This window comes from Neolamprologus multifasciatus, chromosome 5 (genome assembly GCF_963576455.1).
Source record: "Neolamprologus multifasciatus chromosome 5, fNeoMul1.2, whole genome shotgun sequence".
Classification (NCBI taxonomy): Eukaryota; Metazoa; Chordata; class Actinopteri; order Cichliformes; family Cichlidae; genus Neolamprologus; species Neolamprologus multifasciatus.
The window spans coordinates 24,026,199-24,050,219 of record NC_140443.1 but is presented as its reverse complement, the minus strand read 5'-3'; the positions used below and the strand labels follow the sequence as shown (position 1 = coordinate 24,050,219).

The window sequence follows — 24,021 nt, the reverse complement described above, 5'->3', positions numbered from 1 at the left end:
ACGCGGCAGCTGTATTTTGTGTGTGTGTGTGTGTGTGTGTGTGGGTGTGTGTGTGTGTGTATACTTCATTGGTGCTTAGTGAACCATGATCCAAGACAACCACCTGGATATGAGCTCATGTGTTATTGCACAAAGCCTTATCTTAAGACTTTCTGTTAAACTCCTCTCCACATATTAACACTGGTGTGCATCTGTGTGGTGTGTGTGTGTATGTGTGTCGGAATGGTGGCGCTATTTGTTTCCTCAAATGTGGGAGGACCTGGGACCTTCTGATCTTTCCCAGATCACCCCTCCCTGTCTCCCTTCCACCTTCCCTTTCTCTCTCTCTCTCTCTGCACTGTCATCGCCAAGGTTATTCCCAGGTTGCTGCTGTCTGTGCATGAGATTGCGCGGTCATATATATGTCATTGTGTGAGGGTAGTTAAGCCAGGCTGACTCATTAGATGTCCTGCTGTGTTAACTTTTAATGTTCATAAAGTCACTTGCTTGTTGTGAAAGTGCGGAAAGGTGCGGAAAAATGCGGAAAAGTGCGGAAATGCGCGTTTGCACGGCACGTACGGCATTGTGCGTGTGCGAGTCTAGCAGAAAGTAGAAAGTTGGGCAACATCAGGCGAAGACTAGAAATGAAAGAAAAACAATGATGTCATGGCGGGGCTAATCTAGGCAGATAGATGGCTCAACACAAGTGCACGATAATAATAACAAAAACATGATCTCACCCCTCTCACTCGCTCTCTCTCTCTCCCTCTCCGTCACTTATACTTTTGTCGACTCTCCCCTTCAAACTCCTCTTCCCCCGCAACTCCCCAAATGCCTATGATTCACACTCATTCCAACTAAATCTGCCCCCCAAACCCTCCCCTCTCTCTATAGCTGGGCCATAAACAGTAGCGGGGTTTTTTTTTTTCTCGATGTGTCCCGACAATGAGGCTCTGTTTACTCCTCTGAGTGCAGGCAGACAAGGCTTTAACCCACATTACACCCAGCTCCACCAGCCACAGCCAGAGTATTATACCAGAGGACAGGGAGGAGGAGGGAGGGAGGGAAGGTGGGCAGAGACAAGAGGAGAGAAGAAAGACTTGAAATAGTGAAGTGTCTCCTTCCTCTGTTCTTTTGCTCTACCCTTTTCCCTCCTGGGGCGATGACTAAGGCTCGCTGGAAGGGAGCGCACGGTTAGACTGATGGCACTGTGTGTCGCTGCCTCTATTTTTTCATCTTCCTCTCTCTCTCGCTCTCTCTCTTACATACACACACAAACACACTCTTTCACTCTCCTTCCATCTGCCCTGGGGCTACGTGAAATGAGACACCAAACAACAGCTTTCCTCTCCAAACTTTCCCAGCCTGCCTGCTAGCTTTGATCTGACTGTCCGATGCCATCACAATCACTATTCACAGTTCTGTGATGGTGTGTGTGTGTGCGTGTGTGTGTACGGATACGTATTTCATCACCCAGGCTTATTAATATCTCCACTGTCCAAATAGCTAAGAGTTCCACATAGATAATGAGTGTGAGTTTGTTTAAGGCTTCATTAGAGGCTTGTGAAGCCTTCATTATCAGCCACGGTGCCATGGGGAAGTCCACGGTGCTACGTGTGACAGGAGGTGGTAGGAGAATGTCAAGGCCGAATACTGCATCAGCATCGCACAGTGTATCCAAACTGGTAAATAACAGAGGGAGGAGTGAAAGTTAAGTAGAAGGACGCAGAGCGAAAAGAAGTGAGAGAGGGGTTTCTTGCTCTCACAGAGACCAAAAATCATAAAAGCCTACCAAATTAAAGAATGGCTTACAGACCAATATTTTTAAAGCACATCAGTGATAATTCTACATAGCTAGACCAGTTGTCTGCCTCTACTCAAGCAACAATGTGATGCATAAAAATGCATGTGCAAACATGGAATTATGGAGATGGAGGATTCTGTTCTTCAAGGAAGACGAAGTGAATCTGTGTACCAACGTGTGTTTGTACACGTATGCATGCATGTGCCTGGGAGCTAATGTGATGTAACATATTGCAACAAATGAATTAGCCAGGAAACGCAGAAGTGAGGTGATGTGTACGATTGACATGTACATTATTAGTTTTTCTTTGTTTTGCCTCACCTTTAGTTCATACAGGTAATCTAAATCCGACATTGTGAGTTTTATTGGCTTAAATTTTTAAAAAGGGTTGTTTTGTACTGGTGGTAAAAAAAAAAAAAGAAGGAAGGAAGTTTTAATGTTTGAATCAAACCTGAACATTGGTCGAGTATTGCAGAAATATTTAATGTTTACAGTTTTACAGTTTCATTGCCATTTGAAACTGTAAATAATGCAAACTAATTACTGAACAGACTTTGATTATCTCTAACTGTGTGATTTCTTTTTAACAGAGAATTTGAACACATCTAGAAATATTACTATTATGACCTCTCCAAGGGAAATATATGCATGTCCCTATAACAAACTCTTTAACAGCTGTAAAGGGGATGGAAATGGAAAATGGACAATAACAGAAGTCGGGTCAAAACAGAACCTTTTCCATTTTGACTTTTCTTCTACTTGCACTATTAAATATATACTAGGCATGTGATGTAAGTGGCAATCATAGTACAGCTCAGATTAACAGATATGTCAATCAAATGTAGTGTAGGGTTGTCCGATTTTACGCTGTGGGCCACTAAGCACAATTTGATCTTAAATTGGCCAGACTCCACTTTCTGTCAGTGTAAAGAAGTTAAAGTAAACATTTAATCCTGAGGATACCTTAATAAAAAAATTAATACTTTTAAAAGTGTGTCTTGGAAAGAAATTTTATATTTTTCTATTGTACTCTCAGTGGACACCCCCACCCCCCGCCCCATATATTTCTTTAGTAGTTTTCTGTCATTTATCTTTTGTCAGTTACGTATTGCTTTGGTGTAGTATGACTGGCCATGGGGAGATCCTAATAAGTAAGAAAATCTTTAAAACTTATGAAGACACAGTTAAAATTCCAAATTTCCTGCCCTCCTTCACTTGTTCTAAAGTCATTCATTGAGCCCAATTTGAGTCTTTGCTGAGCCAATTCTGGCCCCCAGGCCTTCTGTTTGAAACCCCCAGTGTAGTGCAAATATCTTTATTGATTTTTCTGAGTGCTTATTTTTTCACTGGCTGGTGACTTACTTGATGAACTGTCCCATGTCCTCACACAGTGCTTCACAGCCAGGCCACTTACACTCTCCATGGCCATAGAGGGGATGGGAGCCAGTGTGCTCCTCATGACTGTGGAGAGAAAGACACACACAAACAGAGACACCAGTGACATTATATATTTGTTATCCACATGAAACAGTAGATAAAGTCAAAGTAAGTGCTTAGAATATTAAGAAGAAAAGCATTAACATGTCACACTTTCACAGACATACACAGGTAAAAACAAAGAAAACAAAAACCGTGTAGCAGCAATAGCAGCAGCAGCATCAATACAGCCATCTGAGTTTGGTTAGCAGTCATTAGTACAGTTCATGAAGCCAAGTGCAGAGACAGGAGGAATAGAACAGAGTGGGGTCAGTCACAGAAGCCAGGCAAACAGGGGAATTGGTCCAGCAACCTCACATTCTGGAGTCCATGACCTGTCTTTCTGTTCCTGGCGTGTGCTTTGCATGTGTGTGTTGGTTTTGGTGTATGTTCTAATGTTTCAGGAGCTGACACAGAGCCGGCACGGGACCAACCAGCCATGACTGATTGGTGGCGGTTGCCGTCATGTGCTGGTTGTTCTTTTGTGGTGAGCTTATGTGTGTGTTTTTTGAGTGCGTATCTCTTCATATTTATGACAGTGTGTGTATTTATATGTGTGTCTGATGATGAAAGACTAGGCCAGGTTTGGTTTGGACCCAGGGTAAAATAACTCTATCCGTGCATGTGTGTGTGGCAGGTCCAGTAGCAGATGTGGTTCAGACTTGGACCTCTGCCGGCGACTGCTGTCTCCACATATATTTACATGACTGTGTATGTGCGTGTTTGTATGAGTGTGTGCGTGTGCGTGTGCACGTGTGTGCGAGTGTGTACATATGTGTGTGCGTGGACTGGAATGGGGATTCTCCCAAATCAACATCATAAGGTTGTCTAACAAAAACCATTTGTCTCGCAGATGGAAACATGTCTCTCTCCCTCTCTTTGCTTTTCACCTCTTCCTGATCATATGTGCAGGCTGAGGTTGGAGTGTATGTTGTGTGTATGTGTGTTGGCTGTGGTTGAGTCAACTCAGAAGCAGCTCAGACAGCAGACATGACAAACTGCTGGCAACCGCATTCTCCTCCACATCAGCCATGCATTAGCTTAGCAGGCTAATGCTAACCCCTTTGTGATCTTCTAAGCCAACTCTGTCGGAGTACTGCCAGCACACTGTAGCTTCAGCATGACCATGTGTGATATATTTGATTAACTAATAGAACCTCTCTTAATTAACACTTGTCCAGCCACCCTGACCCCCCTCTGAAATGAGGTCAGGAGTCAGGATCAACAATGCTGGTACAAGCAGTAAATCAGTGCTGAAGGACACTTCAAACCACCCACCTCTAGTGTATCTTCTTGTCTTAGACTTGCCCACTTGTGACTGTGTGTGTACGTGTGTGTACATGCATGTGCTACTCACTGGCTGCTGGGGGGTTGGCTGCCTTTGGAGTAAAGAGGGACATGGTCATCTCCGCTGTCTGCCTTGGTGAAGGAGGATATCCACTCAAACAGTCTGGCTCTTAAAGACGGAGACAAGCCCATGAGCAGCCAACACAGCCATGGGACAACACAGCCCGTACACAGTGTGTGTTAGTGCATCCCCCCAGCACATGCATCCCTGGAAATGATCACGCTCGACTTTATCTACTTGAGTAGAATTTATCTACTTCCTGCTACTACCCCTCTCCCGAATCCACTATTGTCTTGTCTTCTTTCCTAACTTTGTGTCCGTGCCATTCTGACATGTGGCTGACACACCTCCTATCAAATGAGCTGAGCGAAGTTTACGCCACACTGATGTGTGATATGCTGAATGCGCATGTTTTGTACCTGTTTTTTTCTGTGTGTCCAAAACAAGGTTCAAATTTAAGAAAAAAAATGACACAGTGAGAACGACTAAATAAGAGAGACCAGAAGAGAGTCACACAGAGAACAGACTGTGATATCAGGAAGTCATACTTGTTTCCACATCACTGTACCTGTCTCTCTTTGGGGTGTGGCTCTGTCCATTGGGCAGGCTGTGCAGTGGAAGGTGAGCACTGGCAGCTTTGGGGAAGGCTGAGGTAGAATTGGAGCTGTTGGTGCTCAAGTCGAGGCCCTCGGCCTGTTTCAGGGCCTCCTCGCTGCTCGGCACCCCTGACACATCCTTCCACAGTTGCTGTAGGTCTGACGGACACATCGCTGCAAGCAAGGACACAGATTTAACTTAGCAACTGGTCCCACTTAACCTGTCCATCAACTTCAAATGTTCATGCACAAATGTGATGATAGGATATTTAAGGTAAGCTGATTCTAATAAATGGAAGAAGAAATACGGTTAACTATAAACCAGATAATTGTACCGACGTGCAGACACACACAGAGAAGCAGCGATAGCTGAAACTAATCTTAAATGATAGCAGACATAAAACACACACGTGCTACTTTAACTGTCCCTGTGTTTAAGAGCGGTTTAGAGTGGAAAACAGAACATCTTAAAAACGGACCTTTTTATTGTCCCCCCAGAAAGCCAGTATTCTTAATTAAGTAGCTAAACTTTGTTTCAACTGCTACTGTCCAGCAGCTCCACTGCTCCCGTTGCCACCACTATTTGTGTGAAATGGGTGGGTGCACACTTTGAGTTTTCGAGTCATAGCTTTGTTATTTCTGCTCCAATTTCACAGCGAGAGAGACGCCTAAAACGCCACAGCCCACTCCAGTGGATCTTGTAGCATGCACACATGCGGATACACACACACACATCGACACAAACTCATACGGAGACTTTGCAGCAATCCAAATATTATGTCTGCTTTGTCTGCATTCTTCTGCGGTCCCGCCAAAACAAAAGTTCTCACTCTGGAAGAATGAGGTGCCGTGTGCGTCGATGTCTTTGTATGGGTACGCACATATATGTATTATCGGGACAGCTCCACACAAAAAGCATGGACGTGCTCACAGAGCGAAAGTGTGAGGTAGGTGAAGACCGCTATAGAAAGCGGCTCACAGCACAATCCAGTCACAAAATCGGAATTTGAGAGGAAAATGTAGGCGATTTCTTGGCAAAAGTCTGTAGTTTATTGATGAGCGACAAGGAAAAAAAGGAAGGTTAAAAAAACAAACATGAAATGAGGTGAAAACTGCTGTTGTAAGTTCCTCCAGCTAGAGCTTAAAGATGCAAAATATTTGAGGAGATCAGAGTGCTCTTGCTAAAAGTTTCTGCCAAACGTGCATGCCCATATTTGGTCATGAGGATTCATTTTTCTTTCACATTAATAACCGTGGACAAACACATGCTGGGGAGTTCTAAAATTAAATTGGGCGAATTCAAAATAAGTAACTGATTTGTCTGAAAGTTTCAAAAGCTGCTGAAACGGTTCCTTGCACACTGTTTGGTCTGTCTTATTACAGTTAAAATTTATTTAGTGCTCTTTCTTCTTCTTCTTTTCCTTTTTGGCATGAACTTATTAGGCTTTGTCATAAGGCAGTTACGAGAGGTCTACGCAGCACCTCCATCCTACTGCGGTCAGAGAAATAAACTGAAACCAAAGCAGGACCCCTAATGCCACCACCTACACAATGAACACAACAGCCCTTTGAGGCGGGGCAATAGTGTGTGCATTTGTGTGTCGAGTGTTTATGCTCGAGTGTTTGTGTGTTTGCGTGGCATGGCTGGTCAGAGGAATGCTTCTGGCTCACGCCTGGCTGAGCCGTCACAATGGACCAGCTCTTTCACACTGCAGGGAAATTCCAGTCTGATACAGAAGGAGAAAGAAAGAAAAAAGGAGATGCCAAAGCCAAATGTTTGAAACTGCCTGAAAAATTACACTTCTAACAGAAATGTAGCCCCTGTCTTTTGCATTTGCACTTAGTAAGTATCCATTGGCTTTTTCCACTCTGTGTAAACTGGCATATCTATTTGTCCTCACCTCACACAAACAAACACCCTGTCCTCTAGCACATAAAGCACACATGTATACACACGCTTTTTGAGCAATTTGTCCAGTATTAAATTGATTTGAATTTCACTTTTGATTAGTTAAACACAGTTTCTTTGTTGTATGTGAGTGTGTGCGTGTGAGACTGCATGTGACTGTGCATGAGAGAAAAAGAGAGATCAGGGATCAGACAGCCAGAGGGAAGGAAATCGGTCTGTTTGGTCAACTCAGTCAGCGCTTTAGCAATGTTACGGCCACTTTAGAGCCTCTAAAGCATTCTCCGTGAGTGAGATAGTGTGTATGTGTGTGTCGAGGGCTGCTGTGCTAAGAGCATGGAAAACAAATGGACACAGATACACACACAGGACACATATACTCAGGGCGGGCCAGTCACCAGTCAACATTTATCATTCTAAAACTCTGCTGACAAAATGAAGGGACTGTGGGAGAAGTTACACGTAAGAATACACAAAAAAACCACGATCCAGTGGGCACAGCAATAGCAAAACGATGATGTTCTTGTATCTGGCTAATCTCAAGTACACACACATGCGTGCAAACATTCGCCCAAGCACAAGCACACATTTCTCTAAGCAGGAGGGCTTAGTGCCATATTTTACCTATTACCCAAATGAGTACTTTCCACAAACCCACCAATCACGTTTCCTTTTATCTTTTATAGGCTGATTAACTTAACGGGCTTCACAGGCAGCACTGGGTACAGGCCCGCCTGTGTGTACGCCCAATGTGTGTGCACACGCTTGTTAAGATGTGTTTGTGTCACCGGAGTGCTACAGAGTTACAGTTCTTTTCATGAATGTGTGTGCATGTGCGTATACCTTGCTGCAGAGTCTGCATGGCAGCGGTGGGCTGCAGTGGAACCAGGCCCTGTCTCTGGAGGTTGAGGATGTGCTGCTGCTGAAGCTGCTGCATCTGGATCAGCTGCTGCTGGAAGGCCAACTGCTTACTGCCTAACTGCTGTAAGCCACAAGATAAAAGGCAGAGGGTAAAGCAGTTAGGAAACTCAGTGCTCAGTGTAACTAAGTCGGTGAAGAAGTTTATTCATTCTTATTTTATGTTGTCTCATTTTTTTTATGATCCATATGGAAAGAAGTCACGCCAGCCAAAATTGCCTTATACAATGTCATACTGTAAATGTACTGTGAGCTCTACTAGACAAAAATCTGCTTGTAACTATAATTTACAACAACAAAAAATACAAATTTGTAAAGGTATCACTCTTAAAATGAGTTTTTAAACTATGCTGAAAAGCCAAAAATGTAGTTAAATGAGTTTATTTGGTATACATATCCTATTCCAACATTCGGGTAAGATAATAAGATATTTAAAATCACCACACAGAATAAATAAAAGCATGAAGCAAGTAACCCATAAGGGATGCCAAGCTGTGAAGGATGTAGAGAAGGGGTGAAATGTTTGAGGGGAGAGTGCAGGAGACTGCATGTCATTTAGCAATAATGTTAGTGTGTGTTATGGTGATAAATGTCCCCTTTCCTCCTCTCCCAGTTCGGTGCAGACCTATGTTGCAACCCCTGAGAGAGATGGACTTTATCTCCCACAGATAAGTAGTGGAGAAAAAATAAATAAATACAACTCCTCATTGTGTGAGAATGTATGTGTGTGAAAGTGTGTGTGAAAAAGAGTGGCAGTCTGGACCTCTTTGAACAGAAAAGAACTCACAGGAAGGGCAAACAGGTCATTTCCTTTCAGACTTGGTGTCTGGGGAGAAGCAGTGTGGTGGTGTGTGGAGTCTGATGGGGGAGTATATGCATGTGTGTGTGCGTGTGGGCAGGGGAGCATAAGAGAGTAGTTACAATTACCCTTTACATTGATTACAGTGATTTTAAAAAAGGAGGAAATACATCTTTCAATGAAACGGTTCAATGAAACTGTATCATATGATGTGCTGAACATCAGAGTCCCGGCTTGACAAACACCACTTGTAAGTGACGTTTAGACACAGATCGTGTCATATCTCACAAATGGCTGCTGTTCTCATGTGTTCAAATGTGTCACTTAGCATGAAAGGGAAATTATTTCATCTTTCAAATCCCTGTGTGCATGTTCAGCAAAATCCGCCACTGATTCCAATTAATTAATGTAAATACATAGTCCTGCATTCTAAGGGAATAAATCTATGAAAAACAAAAAAGTAACCAATCAAAAAACAAGTGGAGACCTGAGAAACGTATTGATGCTAATTGTGTCTGATTTTTGTGTGTGTGCGTTTATGTCTGTTTATTTGGTAACTACAGACACAAATATAAGTAGTTCAAGTATTTGTGACCACAGCTTCCTACACCTTATTTTCTGCTACACCTTCCTCACATTATAATTGTATAGTTTGTTAAAGATGGCACTCGTTTGTTGTACCAACTAAGCTTTCTCATACACACGAGGTGTTGTAGTGCCGACAAAGCCTGTGCCATACTTTCATAGTCTGTTTCTTTGAAGCGGATTGCCAAGTTCTCATTAGTTGCAATAAATGGTTTATCAAGATCAGAGTGTCCTGACTGAACTGCCTCCTCCCTCTCTTTCGCTCTCTTTTGACCCCACTGCCCCTCCTTCTCTACTTGTCTGTCCATTTTCTTTCTTCCAGTCCCTCCTCTGTCTCTCATTCTCTCCTGAGATATGGCTATGGTTTTTTTTAAAACACACATTGTGTGTGCGTGTGTGTGCGCCTGCGTTCTGTTTACATTAGCTGTGGCTGAGTGGCCAAAGCTAGCGCAGTAACAGGCTGTCAATGTGATTTATGAGCACATCACACACTGTCTGAGCCTGCCAGTCACACCGACATGCACACACACGCACACACACACAAAAAAGGCCATTCAGTAGATGCACACTAGCACTGTGGATGGACACACACAAAGTACGCATGTCTAGTGATGGTCAGAGTCACTTCATTAAGCTGACTCCTGACCAGTCCCCAAATACTCCAGCCGGTGCAAAACACTAGCTTTACACATACGTATGTACACACTCTTTCAATGCATCATTTCCACCATGAGGAAATTGAAAAGAGGATTGCAGAGGAGATGGAAAGGGCAAAAAGTCAGTGAAATACACTAGTCCACAAACACTTCAAGCTTCCTTTCTCTATATATAGGCGGCTCAAATCTACAGCCTGGCTAGTTTTATATGTCCGGAAGAAATATGAACTGTTACGGCTACCTGGAAACCTCCAAACAATATGATACTCACAATGGAAAACAGTGACTGTCTCAATACTGCGCACTTATTTTACAGGACAATTGAGGGGAAAACACTTGGCGTTTTGGTTGTGAATGATGCCTTGTAGCACCTGAAAAATACAGACTGCCGCAAGTGGCCTATAAGTCACATGAGTTGTATGAATCCCTGTAGGGAGGCATAGTCCCTCAGGTGTGTGTGTGTGCACGCGTGTGTTTGTGCTTTGAACCGTGACACATCAAGTCTTCCTCTCTCTCTCTGCGTGTCTGTGTCGCTGTATGACCAGTGTTGGCACTTGTCTAGTTGTTACAGGACAACAAACCTGAAAACTGGGACAGCAGCAGAGCGGAGGGAGAAAGGGAAAGCGTTTCAGACACCATCGCAACATGCGACTCAACCACAACTGGTTTGCTTTGGTCACGGTCGAGTTGGTGACCGTGGTTGGTCTACCCGCTGGGAGAGGGGGAGAAATCTAGGATGTGTCTCCTCATGCGTTTATCAGAAAAGTCTCATGGGGTTCTTCTCCTTAAGTCTGCCTCCTGCATTGTCCTGGGTATCTTTGGAAGCTTTTTGGCTAATGATCATTCATACAGTACAGTCAAATACAAATAGGCATGCACACACACCCATAGGTTATGACAGTAATCGTGTCTCATTGATTCCGATTCTCTTTGTTTTGCCATGATGTGATCCCAGTTGATCCTCTGTTATCCTACTGTAACACAGCTGTGGTTAAACCCGGTACAGTGTGTGTGTTTGTGCAAATCTCTGTGTGTGAGACAGAGCGCGAGAGAAAGAGAGTGAAATGAAGGCAGACTCTTAGTGTTGGTGGGGTTAATTGACAATTAAAGTGTGGCAGACCCCTCCTACAGAGAGATTTCCCTTCAGTCTTAGAGCAGAAGGCATGCAAATGAATACTTTGGCAGGGTAGCAGTTGGCTTAGCACAGCACTCCTTTACTGCCTCAACATAGCATGCGGATGTGAAAAAAGAATGAAAACCCATATTTGCTATTTCTTAAGAAAGACAAATATGTGCATGCATCCCTGAAGTTGACAACTGGATGAAAAGGAGAGTGAAAGAAAACAGGAAGGAGAGAGCTATATGTGTCCTACAGTCTATACATCAGATCCTCCATGTGACTTTTTTTCTTCCCCTTATGGTTTTCTCCCATGTCACCCACTTTTACTGCTTTTAAGAGTACTTGTGTACTTCAGAGTGTACTTGAGCTGAGTGAGTGTGCGCTTGGTTAAGTTCACCTCTTTTGCTGCTTGCTTCCCGGCCTGCTGCTGCTGCTGTTGTTGCTGCTGCTGCTGCTGCTGCTGCTGCTGAGTCAGAAGCTGGAGATGTAACTGCTCCTGCTGCTTCTTATAATACTCCTGTAACTGGAGACAGACGCAGAAAGGGAGGTGGGGTGGGTGGATGGGTGGGGAGAGAAATGTGAAGCAAGTTGGTCACAACACACTTTGTAAAAGCTTCAACAATGCTACAGGTTCCCAACAGTGAAATGACCCAATATCGCCAAAATGCACTAACGTGAATGGCAGTCGCAAGGAATGCAGTTGCTTTGATTCCTCTCATTGCAGCAAAGGCCGCAGTTTATTGTTGTGGTGGTGTGTGGTTTATTGACAAACCACATGCAACAAGCAAACACAGGCCCGACAAAGCCCGCTGAAGTACTGCACTGAGCTGTTAGTATGTGTCAAGCTGTGTAGCGAGGTAATTGTATATGTCAAAGCTAACCGCCGGTGCTGGATTATTCACAGGGTTCAAGTTCGGTTATAAAAAGATCCGACTGACTGACCGTGCAACCAGATACAAGAGCAATGGAACAGAAACACACCTGAATATTATAAATATAATGCACTAGACATACATTATACTGCAGTGCAGAAATAAATCTAAAGGTCTGAAATGGTGGTTGGCACACACTACTTACACACTAAGACACACACACACCAGCACTGCAAGACTGAACAGGACTGTTCTAAACCTGCAGAGAAAAAATGCACAAGCAGATATACTTTGATATACTTTGAGGCAGCACTTAGTCTATTTGGTGATGTGCTGTCATAAAACACCTGCTAGGTTCGTGTGAATACCTACACTGTTCTGCAAAGGGTTATGAGTCACCGAATCTTACATACCCTGTTTTTAGACTGCATGCAGATAGGAGGTATGGCCCTTAGGATACATGTGGTTATTTAAAATGTGTCCATCCATTGCTACTGAGGTTTCTAACAGTCTCCTTCATACTGCAGATTTAAGTGATTGCTCCCCTTTAATACCTTTAGATTTAGTGTGCTGGCTTTGATAAAGTCACTCACAGTATCCTCTTACATCACTTACAGACTTTGGTAGGAAACAAAGGCTCGACTTTTAGCTTACCAGCCTCAAACCTCTACAACATAGCTTTTTCTTTCACTCTGGCTAACTTAAATGTCTTCAGCGGCCCCATTGAGTTATGGAGTCCCTCAAGGCTCCGTTCTTTGCCCCCTTCTCTTTTCTACAGGATGCTGCCTCCTGGCAAGGTTACTCAAAGTCATAATGTGCATTACCATTTCTACACAGACAGCTAAATAGATTGGTAAAAAAAAAAAACCCACATGTCCTAGGAGCCTAGCAAATCTCACTACTTGATTCTCTGATATGAAATCCCATTTGTTCTGAAATTTCTTCAGATTTAATATTTTTTATTCTGTCTAGTCGTCCAAATGCCATCAGCTCTACTGGGGATAACCTCTGTAAAATAATATGAAATGGGCTGGGCTCGGACTCTTATTTGTAGTGCCAGCTTTATTAAAAAAAAGTTGTTTAGTCTAGGTTCTGTCAGCTTAAAATTATCTTTGTAAGTGGGTCATTTCTTAAATTGCTGGCATACAAAAAGGTTTACATGCTTGTACATATGCAAGCTGTTTTCAGCTTGATGAATGGAACTTTGCTGGGACATGAGCAAAACCTCCATTCAGCATTTGCACCAAAGAACAGCACCCCTTGTTGGAGCCCCCACACCACTGAACCTTCTGTCAACTGAACTCAGACACAGTTAAGCTGTTTTTATGCATTAACTCTGGACAAATGCAGCACACAACGGGAGATAGTCTGTTTATCGCGTGCTCTTCTTGCTTGAAATCTTCCATTTGGTTTAGGTGAGGGTGCTGCCTGAGCAGGGCGTACAGGAGGGACGACACGGGACTATTTCCTGCTCTGTTCGCACATTGGCACTATCAGACATCGCACTCACTTTGTAGCTGTCTGATCCGACTGCTTTGGACAGATCTGTTCTCAAACGCACCTCTGTTGGGAAAGGTTCAGATCCTCTTAAAGCTCCTCTTTTTGTGAAAGCCTTTAAAAAATATTTGATAGCTTTTTGTTCATACTTTTTCATTTCTATTTGTTTGCTTTTACTCGTTTCACTGTCTATACTTCCCATGTACTCCGACTCTTTTGTTTCATTCTTTTTTGTAAAGTACTAAGCCCCCCCCCCCCCCCCTCCTCCCCCCCCTCCTCCCCCCATACACATACAGAGGATCTGACCGGCCACAGCTTGTCTGTTTGTTTGAGTTTGTAATCATTAATTTACCCAGGAAGCTCCATTAAGATTATAATCTTGCTGAGAGTAGAGCAAGGCTGACAGGAAAACTCACACTGGCCACAGTGTGTGTGAGTCTTTGTTAGTCTGTGTGTGGGTTATCCTCCTGAGAACAGCTTGTACATGTGTCCGTCTGCAGTTTGTCTTTGTTTCATGGTGCATCAAATGTTCAAAGAGGCTTTTCAGCAGAGAATGACTTCACAGCACAGCAGTTGCTTCGGTCTCTCATCCGTCTGACCCTACAGTGAACAGACTACACACCACTGCCCATCCTCACCACACACACTATGAAATGTAATGCTCCTTTTGTGCAAAGCTGTTTTACATTTTCCAGTTTCAATCTTATCCCAGACGTAGCTTCATTTTAGCATAATTTGCTGTGCTTGCTACCACGATGTTCCTTCTTGTCCTTAATTTATTTTAAATGCGGGGCTCATTCCTTCTTGCTGCTCTCTTTTTTTCTTTTCCATCTGTCTTTCTTCTCTTTTATCGCTCCTTAGGCGGACTTAATCTCTCTTTTCCGCGTCACTAGCCCTGATCGCCTCATAATCACACAGACAAATGCATATGCAAGCGCATGCACACACGCACACACACACGCACACACACACACACACACACACACACACACACACACACACACACCACACACACACACACACACTTAACTGGAGAGTGGTGAGTTGAGGGAATAATTAAGTGATAATTAAGGTCTTTTTAATGATTTGATTCAGTGGCTCTGTACATTAAGTGTATGTGTAAGTGAGGCACTCACCTCTCCAGCCTATTACCATGACCTTGGCTTTAGTGAACACACACTAAAGAAAAGCAGAACAACTGTAGCATAAGTAAAGTAAAGGTTGGAGGAAACTTAAAGGTTAAAACACACACACACAAACACACATAAACATACACGCAAGATTCACAAGTCAGTGCCTGTGCAAACACACAACTGCTGTGTAGCAGTGGGCTGTAAAACTTACTTACACACTCTTACACAATGTACTATTGCCATGGGGATATGAAATTTAATGCTCCAGTGAGTGATATGTTGGTTGACTGTTCTGTGTGTGTGTGTGTGTGTGTGTGTGTGTGTGTGTGTGTGTGTGTGTGTGTGTGTGTGTGTGTGTGTGCGTGTGTGTGCGTGTGTGTGTGTGTGTGTAATAGTGCCTGATTTGCAGATATACACTAAGTGCGTAGTCCATACTGTGGTTAATTAAGTGGGAGAGCAATGTTAAACTCAGTGGTTTTATTATTGATGCTGTGAGTGAGTGTGCATTATCAACCCCACCGCCTTCTTTTTCCTCGTTATAGAAAAGAAAAGAGGAAAAGAAGAGCTGGTGAAGAGGTTCTTAGCCATCTGCATGTCTGTTTATAGAAAGCCACCACATTTCACATTTCCATTATGATACATGTTGTCAGATCCTCCCGCTGCAATTTATACACGCCTAAAGCTACCACTTCTTATTAAATCTTCTGTCTGCTCTGGCTTTGCCCAAGCCGTGTTTTCTCGATATCCCCTACTAAGCAATTACTTCTGTGTCCCCGCACTGTTAGTGGTCGTGTTTGCAGCCTTTAAGAGCGTTTGCCTGTGCAGGTAGCAGGTCATGGGGGTTGGTGTGGCTAAGCATTTGACAAATGTGTTGCAGATGAAGAGTGTTTATTGGTTTGTGTGTCGACATGGCAACTCCTCTATCACCTGCTGGGCATCAACACACTTCTTAATCACCGTGATTCACAGGGCGATTCCAAAAAGCACGTGCGTGCGCGTGCATAGGTGTGTTCGTGTGTTCCCGCGGGCGGAAGCGTGCCCTGTCTCCTAACAACAATGCTAAAGAAGAGGCAGTTGAAATGACAATGTGTGTATGAGTGGAAACGTGGACATGTATTTATCTTCAAAGATCTCAGAGCGTTGAATGAGATACAATCGCACCCATTGTGTGTCAGCGGCTACTAAAACAGACACATCCGAACATGTCAGGCTGGGATTGGGTCCAGATAACGTGTGTGTGTGTTGTGTGTGTGAGAATCCGCGTCTTACCTGCTGTAGCATGAGAGCCTGCTGTTGCTGCAGCAAGGCCTGAAGCTGAGGAGGGGACAGGATCTGTTGCATCTGCTGTGGAGTGATCATCTGTGGACTCATCATAGCCATAGACACCGGGACCTAAAGACAGAACAGGGGAGCACATACATTATAAATTATTAACACACCTAGATATTGTCAAGCAAAAGTAGGATAAGTCAGCCACTTAAGCTAAGTTAAGCTTTGTGTCAAAAGGCAGAGCCAGCACAGCAAGCTTTAAGCATGACTGTGCCTGCACCTGAATGCCCCATTGAAAGGAGGTTATACAGTATGACAGTGCAGACGAGTAAGCTGGAGAGTTATCTTGTCTCTTGTTCTTTGCTTTCAGATACTTTTAAGAAATGCTGGCAACATTAGACAAAAATAGGCATGCTACAAAACATATTGTTGACAAGTTTCTACACAAAGCTGCCACTATTAAAAACTATTTCTGTGGCAAAATCCCAAGATAAAAGGACAGATATGCAATAGGCTTATAAAAAAATAAAAATAAAATCTTATCTGGTTTTATAAACATATGATTACGACTGCCTGCGATTCTCTTTTCCACACAGTCAAGCCCGGCTAAGAAGAAAGGAAAAAACAAAGTAGATATCTGATGAGATGAATATCTCACGAGATAGCGCTGCAGGCTGCTAAAGAAAGTGAAAGTGTGTGTGTGTGTGGGGGGGGGGGGGGGGGGGGGTTTACAGGGAGAGCGGCATGGTGATTTTTTGTAGATGGTGTTGTGCAAGCAGCTCTTAATGCATATGCACTGTACACAGGGACACGTGCAGATACTAATCTGATGACAACTGAAGACAAACTTGCCACATAAAATCAGAAACTGAGACAAACATGCACATGCATAAATGCAGACACAACATCTGAAAAACCACTCTGGCAAAATCCTGCTGACAGAGCAATTTTGCATTTACTCACTGTGGCAACAACTACAGTTAATTAGTGCAGCTAATAGATGAGAAACTAAGAGATATTTACGGAGGTGGGAAGAGGGCTGTGTGGGGTGGGGGTGGTGGCGGTTGTGTTTGAGAACTCTTTTTGTCTGGTTATAGACTGAATGATAACAACCTCTTCCTTCTCTCCACATAAATAATAAAGTTTGTATTGAGAACATATTATGGCTATTTCACAGGAAAATGAAGTAATTGCCCATTTCTCGATTTTCACTTTTTGATATATAAATTATTAATCCATCTCTTGATCAACTGTATGCGTGTGCATGCATTTGTGTGCTAATATGTGTGTGCGTCAAATCAGCATAGAGCTGATTTGACCTTGTAAACAAGATTGGCCATAAAGAAAAAACAAACAAAAAAACAACACTTCCATGCCATCTGTCCTCTTGCTCTTTTTCTTCTACTCAGTGCTAACAGTGTCCCCAGACTTTGTCTATCCCTTTATGAAACCAGGCTTACCTAATTAAGGACACTTTGAACCACACACAATGATGAAAGGATGGAGGATGGGTAGGAAGAGGGCAGGGCACAGGTGAATCTGGGCTACGGAAGTAGAAGAGGATTGTGTTGCAATATAAATGTGCTTGTGTGAGCTGAGAGGAATGGAGGAGAAGAAGAAGAAGAAAAGACAGAGTCAGAAGGGGATGAGCAAGGAAAATGGTGGTGTTGTGGCAGTTGGTAAAGGAATAGGCAAAGGAGATGGGGGAGGTGGTGGAACAGCGAGCAAGATGGGGGCGGTGATGGGTGCCGCTTGGCGTTATGCCAGCTTGCCCCCGCCGCTGGGCCTTGTCATTCTAAGCTGCCAAATGAAAAGCTGTAATTAATTGCTCTTGTGCATCCCATTCTTCCTTCCTGACAACTCATACACTCTATTTTATACACACCGCCATCGACATTTTCAAGTCGCAGGCGTAATAATTACTGGAGATATAGCACCTTTCTGTGTGTTGGCTGACGTTCTGACGCCAGAGCCTAATGTGTGTTCCTGTGTACAAGTGCAGATATACTGTACTGTATGTGTGTGTGCGAATGTGGGTGAAGGTGTGTGTGTGTGTGCGAACGTGCATGCGTTTAAAGCTGAACGTGTGTGTGGCAGGCTGAATGCTGAGTAGTTAAGGTTTGACGCCATTAATTGCCCCTATAATCTAATATCACAAAGCGTGGTGATTATGGGGCATGCGTTGCCACCGCCATACGACACCGCCAGCCTGAGAGCGCCGCCACAAAACAAAAGCCTCGCCATTAGCGATTTGACGGGCCAGGACAAAAGCGCCTCACAATGCAGAATTATATTTTCATTCGGCTTTGTCTCTCCTGGTGAATGATTTCTCCCCTTTCATTGGACTGTGAATAGGGAGAGTCTGAAAAGCCAGGCGATTTGAAGTCAGCCATTTATTAAATGCATTTAATTTTTTTTCCCGCTGTCGTCCATTTTTTTTTTTTCACGTTGCATGTTAATTTAAAAGAGAGAGATGCGTGGCAGATTAGTCGGCGAGAGGTGATTCTGAGGGGAAGTGAGCGGAGGGGCGAGAAGAGAAAGTGGAGGAGGAAGGATACCATCCACAAAAGCAAGAAATGGAAGAAGATAGGGAGGAATGAAAAAAGAAGTGGATTATAATGGGTGGAGATGAGAGATGTGTGTGAGGAAGGAACACGACCGGGGAGGTTTGCTTAAAGAGGAAAGTGCGGCCTCGAGCTTCAAGCAGCGACGACGCGTGTGCACGAACGTGCTCACGTGCACACACTTAAAAGTCTGACAGTGAACAATGCCACGATTTCAAAAATCTAAGCTGTCTCTCCTATCATTTCCATGTAAGAATCAGTCATTAGTAGACGCACATGCATGCACGCACGCACGCACCAAGACGCACGCTGTCGAGAGGGCCAGCGGCTGACAGAGGTCAACCCTTGCCATGGATAGAGGGAGCCCGGGGAGACGGGGATCGAGCGAAGAGGAGAGAAACAGGAGACAGCCCTGTCGTTTACAGAGAGTGGAGGAGTAATTAGAGGGGTTGTTTGAAGAGGGAGTTTAACTGATTAACAAAGGAAGAGAGGGAGCAAGGGAGCGCCTGAAAGATGGGAAGGAGAACGGGGAGAAAGGCATAAAGTCCCAAAGGAGTGAAGAGAGAGAAATAGGGGAATGTAACTTGCATTTCAATGAGGCTCCATCCCTCTCTCCTCTCCTCCCTTGATGACTTTTCATTCTAACAAGGAGGAAAGCCTTTCACCGCTTTCCATGATGAAACCTTTAGAAGATGCGAAGGATGGCGATCTGATATTAAACCAGCGTGCAGCCAGAGGGAATAGGCTCTGTGCAGCTCACTATTATGTTTACACAGAGGAATGCTAGGTAAACGAATGCATCGCCGCTAATTTGGAAGTGAACTTTGGACTTTAGACTTCACGTTCCCAGCTGAGACAGCTGACTGCAATAAATACGGTCAATGCACAGCCTCCTGAGCCATCATATATATTTCTAAAGTATGTTTACGCACCAGAATGATCACCTTTAAAATACACAAAAGCAGTCTTTCTGGGCTGTGACACAACTGCTTATATTCAGAGAAACAAAAAGATCATGTTGACAATTTATAAAAGAATTACTGTGCCCTCAGCACAACACCCCCTCCTGGAGCTTCACAATGAGATAAAAGTACTTCTACAGTTCTCCACCTCATGCTGGCTCAAATATGTGAAGCCACAACATGTATCTAAGTGTGCGAGTGATGGCAGTGAGTGGCGACAAGAAAGGAGGCTATAATCAGAATCTAAACAGGCTCTCGCTCTAAATGATGCAGCCCCTGCCTCTGGGTCTATGGGGACACACAGGAGAGAAGGATAATTGAAAAAATGACAAGGAGAGAGCAGGAGGAAAAGAGAGAGAGGCTGACACAGACCTCCTCTCCTCCTCCTCTTCACCCCGCCTGTTGGTGGGAGCAAACCCCAGTGCTGTTTATCCTTGTCACTGAGCATTACCACCTCACCCCGCAAAGTGTGTGTGTGTGTGTGTCTGACATGCACACACACAAACACACTTATACACACACACCCACACAGACGCAGGTGCGTATAGCTTCTGGAATCTGGTTTGTGTGACCGCAACCACACAAAACTTCATAAATAGCAAATAGAAATATGAGAAATATGAGTATGAGAGAGAATAGAACTCACTGAAGCAAATAAAAAAAGATAGCGAATCATTTCAGAAACCAAACTTTTTGTTTGAGGTTCCAATACTGTGCAGCCATTGTTACCAACTTGGTGAGTTTGTCAGCGGCCTTTGCGACTTTTAAGCGCCTTTAAAATGAAAGAAGCACATCTCTATATAGTTTAGCTTGTCCCAAGCTGAAGGAAAATGTGACTTTGGTTGAGAAAGTTTCTCTTGAGAAAGTAAAAGTCGTGCAGTTTCAGGTGATCCTGCAAAAACCCTCCATTGGTCCTCCTCTCCGTTGTTCTCCCTTGTGTCACTCTCCCCGCGGCTTTGGTGTAGATCTCCCAAGACGCTTAGTCTGCATCAGCACACCTCAGGGACCGGCGGCTGTCCTTGCGAGACGGGCTTCATGGACACTATAGTCTGGGCCGAACTTTTAACTGTGTCACCCACCACCATCAGTTCAAGGATTTCCACTGTTAAAAGTTGACGTTTAAAAAAGTTCTATGAATGCAGAATGTTTCTAAAGTTAGCGAGTAATCAGGATTGACAATGGATTTGTAGGGAACGCTCATCGTCCAGCTGTAATTGGCCGCATTCCATTTCTGTTCTTATACTCGTGCTGTTGTCCAACCAGCTTTAAAGATAGGCCTTTAGACAGTTGTTTTTTTTCTGTTGATATTTATTTTTGTTTCAGATATTTTTGTTCACATGACAAAGCATTGTTGTCTTTTTTTTCTTCTTTTGGCACCGGTCAACTGCGTTTGGTTGTGTGTGTTTCAGCACCGTGCAGCATCCTTACACGTAAAGGTTTTAACAGTGTAAGACGAGCGCTCTCGTTTCTTGCTGGTTTAGGATTTGTTTATTCTCCAGCTATCATCTCTATTGCTCCCTCCATCTTTCAGCCCCTCCAGGTAAACAGCCTGTCTGTCCTCATCATGCCAAGGACTGAGAGGAGAGCTTGGGGTTGGTGGGGGAGTGGGTGGGTGGGGATTTGCAGGGGTAAGAGGGGAAAAGAGAGAAGCAGAAGAGAAAAGCATTTGAGTGAAGAGAGAAGGAGTGCCTACTGTGCTGAGAGTGGTGTTTGGAACTCGGGGCCAGGGCCTTCGCTGAAAGTAAAAGGGCCCCATTGTGTGTGGTGAGTACCCCTCCTCCAGCTAATCTGCAGTGGGGCTAGGGACCACATTATTCTGAAGGAAACTGATGAGCGAAGCCAGGTGAGGCCGGGGATGATATGGACATGCTCCGTATTTCAAACCTTTTTTTTTTGCTGAGTAACGTTTCTGTCGTTGTCTCGATGAACAATGAACATATTTGTTTAAGCGGCTCGTTAAGAAACAGTAAAATGACTTTAACTGGGGACAAAATGTTCTGGATTAAACCAAATAATAAATAGTGTTTTACATACTTGTAAAATGCTATAAAATATTTTAGTTCAAAAAGTGTGTGAATATAATTATCAAGAACGGGTCTTTTAGAGCAAAAAGGGAAGAATTGAAGGGATCTTGAAGCTGGTCCCGTGCTCACTGGCCATGCACGCTTTGACTCTTATACTCATATACAAACAGTATGTACTGTATGTGGAGGCGTATAAAACATAGCTTTCTCTGACAGGGGCTAGACAAATGAAAAAGAGAGAAAAAAAGAAAACTTGAGAGAGGACAGCGAAAGACCAGTAAGTTCAAGTGGATAACCCCCCCCCCCCCCCCCCCGCCCCCGCCCCTCCACAAAGCTCTCCTCCTCTCCTCCTCCGCTGCCTCCCTCCATCTAACGCCCCAGTGCTCCAGAATAATAAATGACAACACATTTCCAGAAACACACACACAGACACACACACACACTCCAGGCCCTTCATTGGGAAGTGTGAGAGGCCGTTATCGACCATATTTCATTACTGATTTCACTCATGTTTCAAATCACAAAATAAGAGTTTCACACTTCAGTGGCCAGACCCAAACCTTTCCTTTCCATCCTTCTCATCTGTCTGTCCACCCCTCTGACCAGAGCCAAGCCCAATCTACTGGCTGCTCAGCCTCCTCTCATACACCCTTCGCAAACTGTCAGGATCCCATACTACCCCCCAAAACACACACACACACACGCTAAACTGCACACAAATACGTGCACACACAGCCACAATTCCCTCCACATCAAATAAGAGAAACTGCCAACTAAGCACTTTCATTGAGTGGACAAAAGAAGTGCTTTGGGAAAAACACTTTGAAAGGAAATAAAAGAGAATGAAAGAAGGAACTGCTTCAATTCTGCAGACTCTAGGGGGCAAAACACTCATCTTTCCAAGTACTTTTGTTGATTAGTTAAAAGACTTCGAACACCCCCCACCCCTCAATCCTTATGTTTAGTTTTCAGTATTTCAACAATATATACGTGGTAGTTTAAAAAAGGCAAGTGGAGGAAATCATTTAGCAATACAAAGACAAACACGGCAGATTAATATTTTAAAACTGATTTAAAAAAAAAAAAAAAAAAAAGTAGCTGCATTCATAAAAAATCCCGACGTGACAAGCGGCATGACTCAGTTTTCGCCTCGTGTGCCTCCTGTGCGGCTCCTTCTCTTCCTCATCCCACTGCGCTGGTGTCAGACCTCTCCAGAGAGCAGAGAGCCAAGCTAATTAACATATCTCTAATGAGTCTTTTCATTTTTTCCCTAATTAAACGAGCTCCTCAATAATACATGAAAACGGGACACCGCGCTATTCAATTACATACGTATGGGCCACAGCCAAGCACGTGCGTTAATCTGTATGTGTGCATGCCAAGTACCAGTTTGCTAAGTGTGCCAGGCGTGTGTCTGCCAAAACGGTGCATATGCTTCTGCCCGTGCCCACCCTGGAGTGTAAGTGTCTGCCAAGTGAGTCCATTGTAGAGAAGGTGTGGCAGGTCACGGATGCATCGTATCATGCTGGGTAATCCGCCAATTCCAACACCGTCTGCCAACTTTGCCCACCAATTCTCTCAGTAGCACTTCTGCTGCTCCCAATTAAGGTAACTGTGGTCAATTATGTCCAACGCCAACGACAAACACACATTTAAAGTGTGAAATGAACCATCTGCCTTTGTGGCAAGATCATAAACACAACTTCCCCAATCTATTTGTCCAATTGTCAGACTGTAATCTAAAGAGCTACAATTCCCAGCCATCGTTATTAAGTATCACTTGTGTTCATTTCTTGAACCAGTTGTTAATACACTGCTATCTAATAAATAATCAATTGTTAAAATATTTTCTTCTTTTTAGTCACTGCCGCTGCAATTGTGTCGCACACAATCAATTTCTCCTTCAATTGCTTGTCTCGAGACTCGAGCTATTGTCGGGTTTTTCCTAAACGTGACATGACAGTGACACACACACGTGTGAGCGCACACACGCACACACACACACACAAAGTGTACTGATACCATCTCGCACATCCAGCCAAACACAGAGACCATCTCTGAGCAACCAATCAAAAGGCAGATACAATCTGAGAGTTTCTTTTGCTCTCTGCTCAGATCCTCCCCTCTATTATAAATAAAGAAAAGAATAGAAATATGATGGGGAAGGCGTGGGGGCATAGGATATGGTGGGTGGGTACGGGAGAGGGGGTGGGTGGCTTGTCAAGCGCAGACCGAGGCTTCTCCAGAGAAGTCAAGACACGAAAGGAAGTCTTCCCGCTCACCCTGTCTGCCTCTGCGGTTCTCCCTCGGAGAGAAGGGAAAAATCTAATTATCGAGCTCCTAAAGATCTCATTATTGGCTCAGGCTCATTTGCATGTGTGAGAGCGAGCCCAGCAGGAGCCAACCTGAGGACGGCCATTTTGTGCCTGATGTGGAGCCACCGTGCCACCGCACAGTCGCTTTCTGCCACCTTTACAAATGACCAGATTAAATGTCTACCTTCGCTCACGCCA

The 24,021-nt window shown here is 44.0% G+C and overlaps 1 protein-coding gene across 3 annotated transcripts in view; it reads right to left on the bottom strand.

Moving 5' to 3' along the window:
- The window catches only part of foxp4 (forkhead box P4), an 86,748-nt gene that overhangs the window by 11,194 nt on the left and 51,533 nt on the right, over window positions 1-24,021 (bottom strand). For 2 of the 3 annotated variants that reach the window (XM_085159124.1, XM_085159126.1), the window contains exons 4-9: window positions 15,959-16,081; window positions 11,585-11,710; window positions 7,953-8,091; window positions 5,176-5,377; window positions 4,617-4,715; window positions 3,146-3,244 (exon numbers count right to left, since the gene is read on the bottom strand). In XM_085159124.1, the coding sequence (XP_085015250.1) occupies window positions 3,146-3,244; window positions 4,617-4,715; window positions 5,176-5,377; window positions 7,953-8,091; window positions 11,585-11,710; window positions 15,959-16,081 (788 nt within the window). The remainder of the gene's footprint in view (window positions 1-3,145; window positions 3,245-4,616; window positions 4,716-5,175; window positions 5,378-7,952; window positions 8,092-11,584; window positions 11,711-15,958; window positions 16,082-24,021) is intronic. The other variant, XM_085159125.1, reaches the window with a different exon arrangement.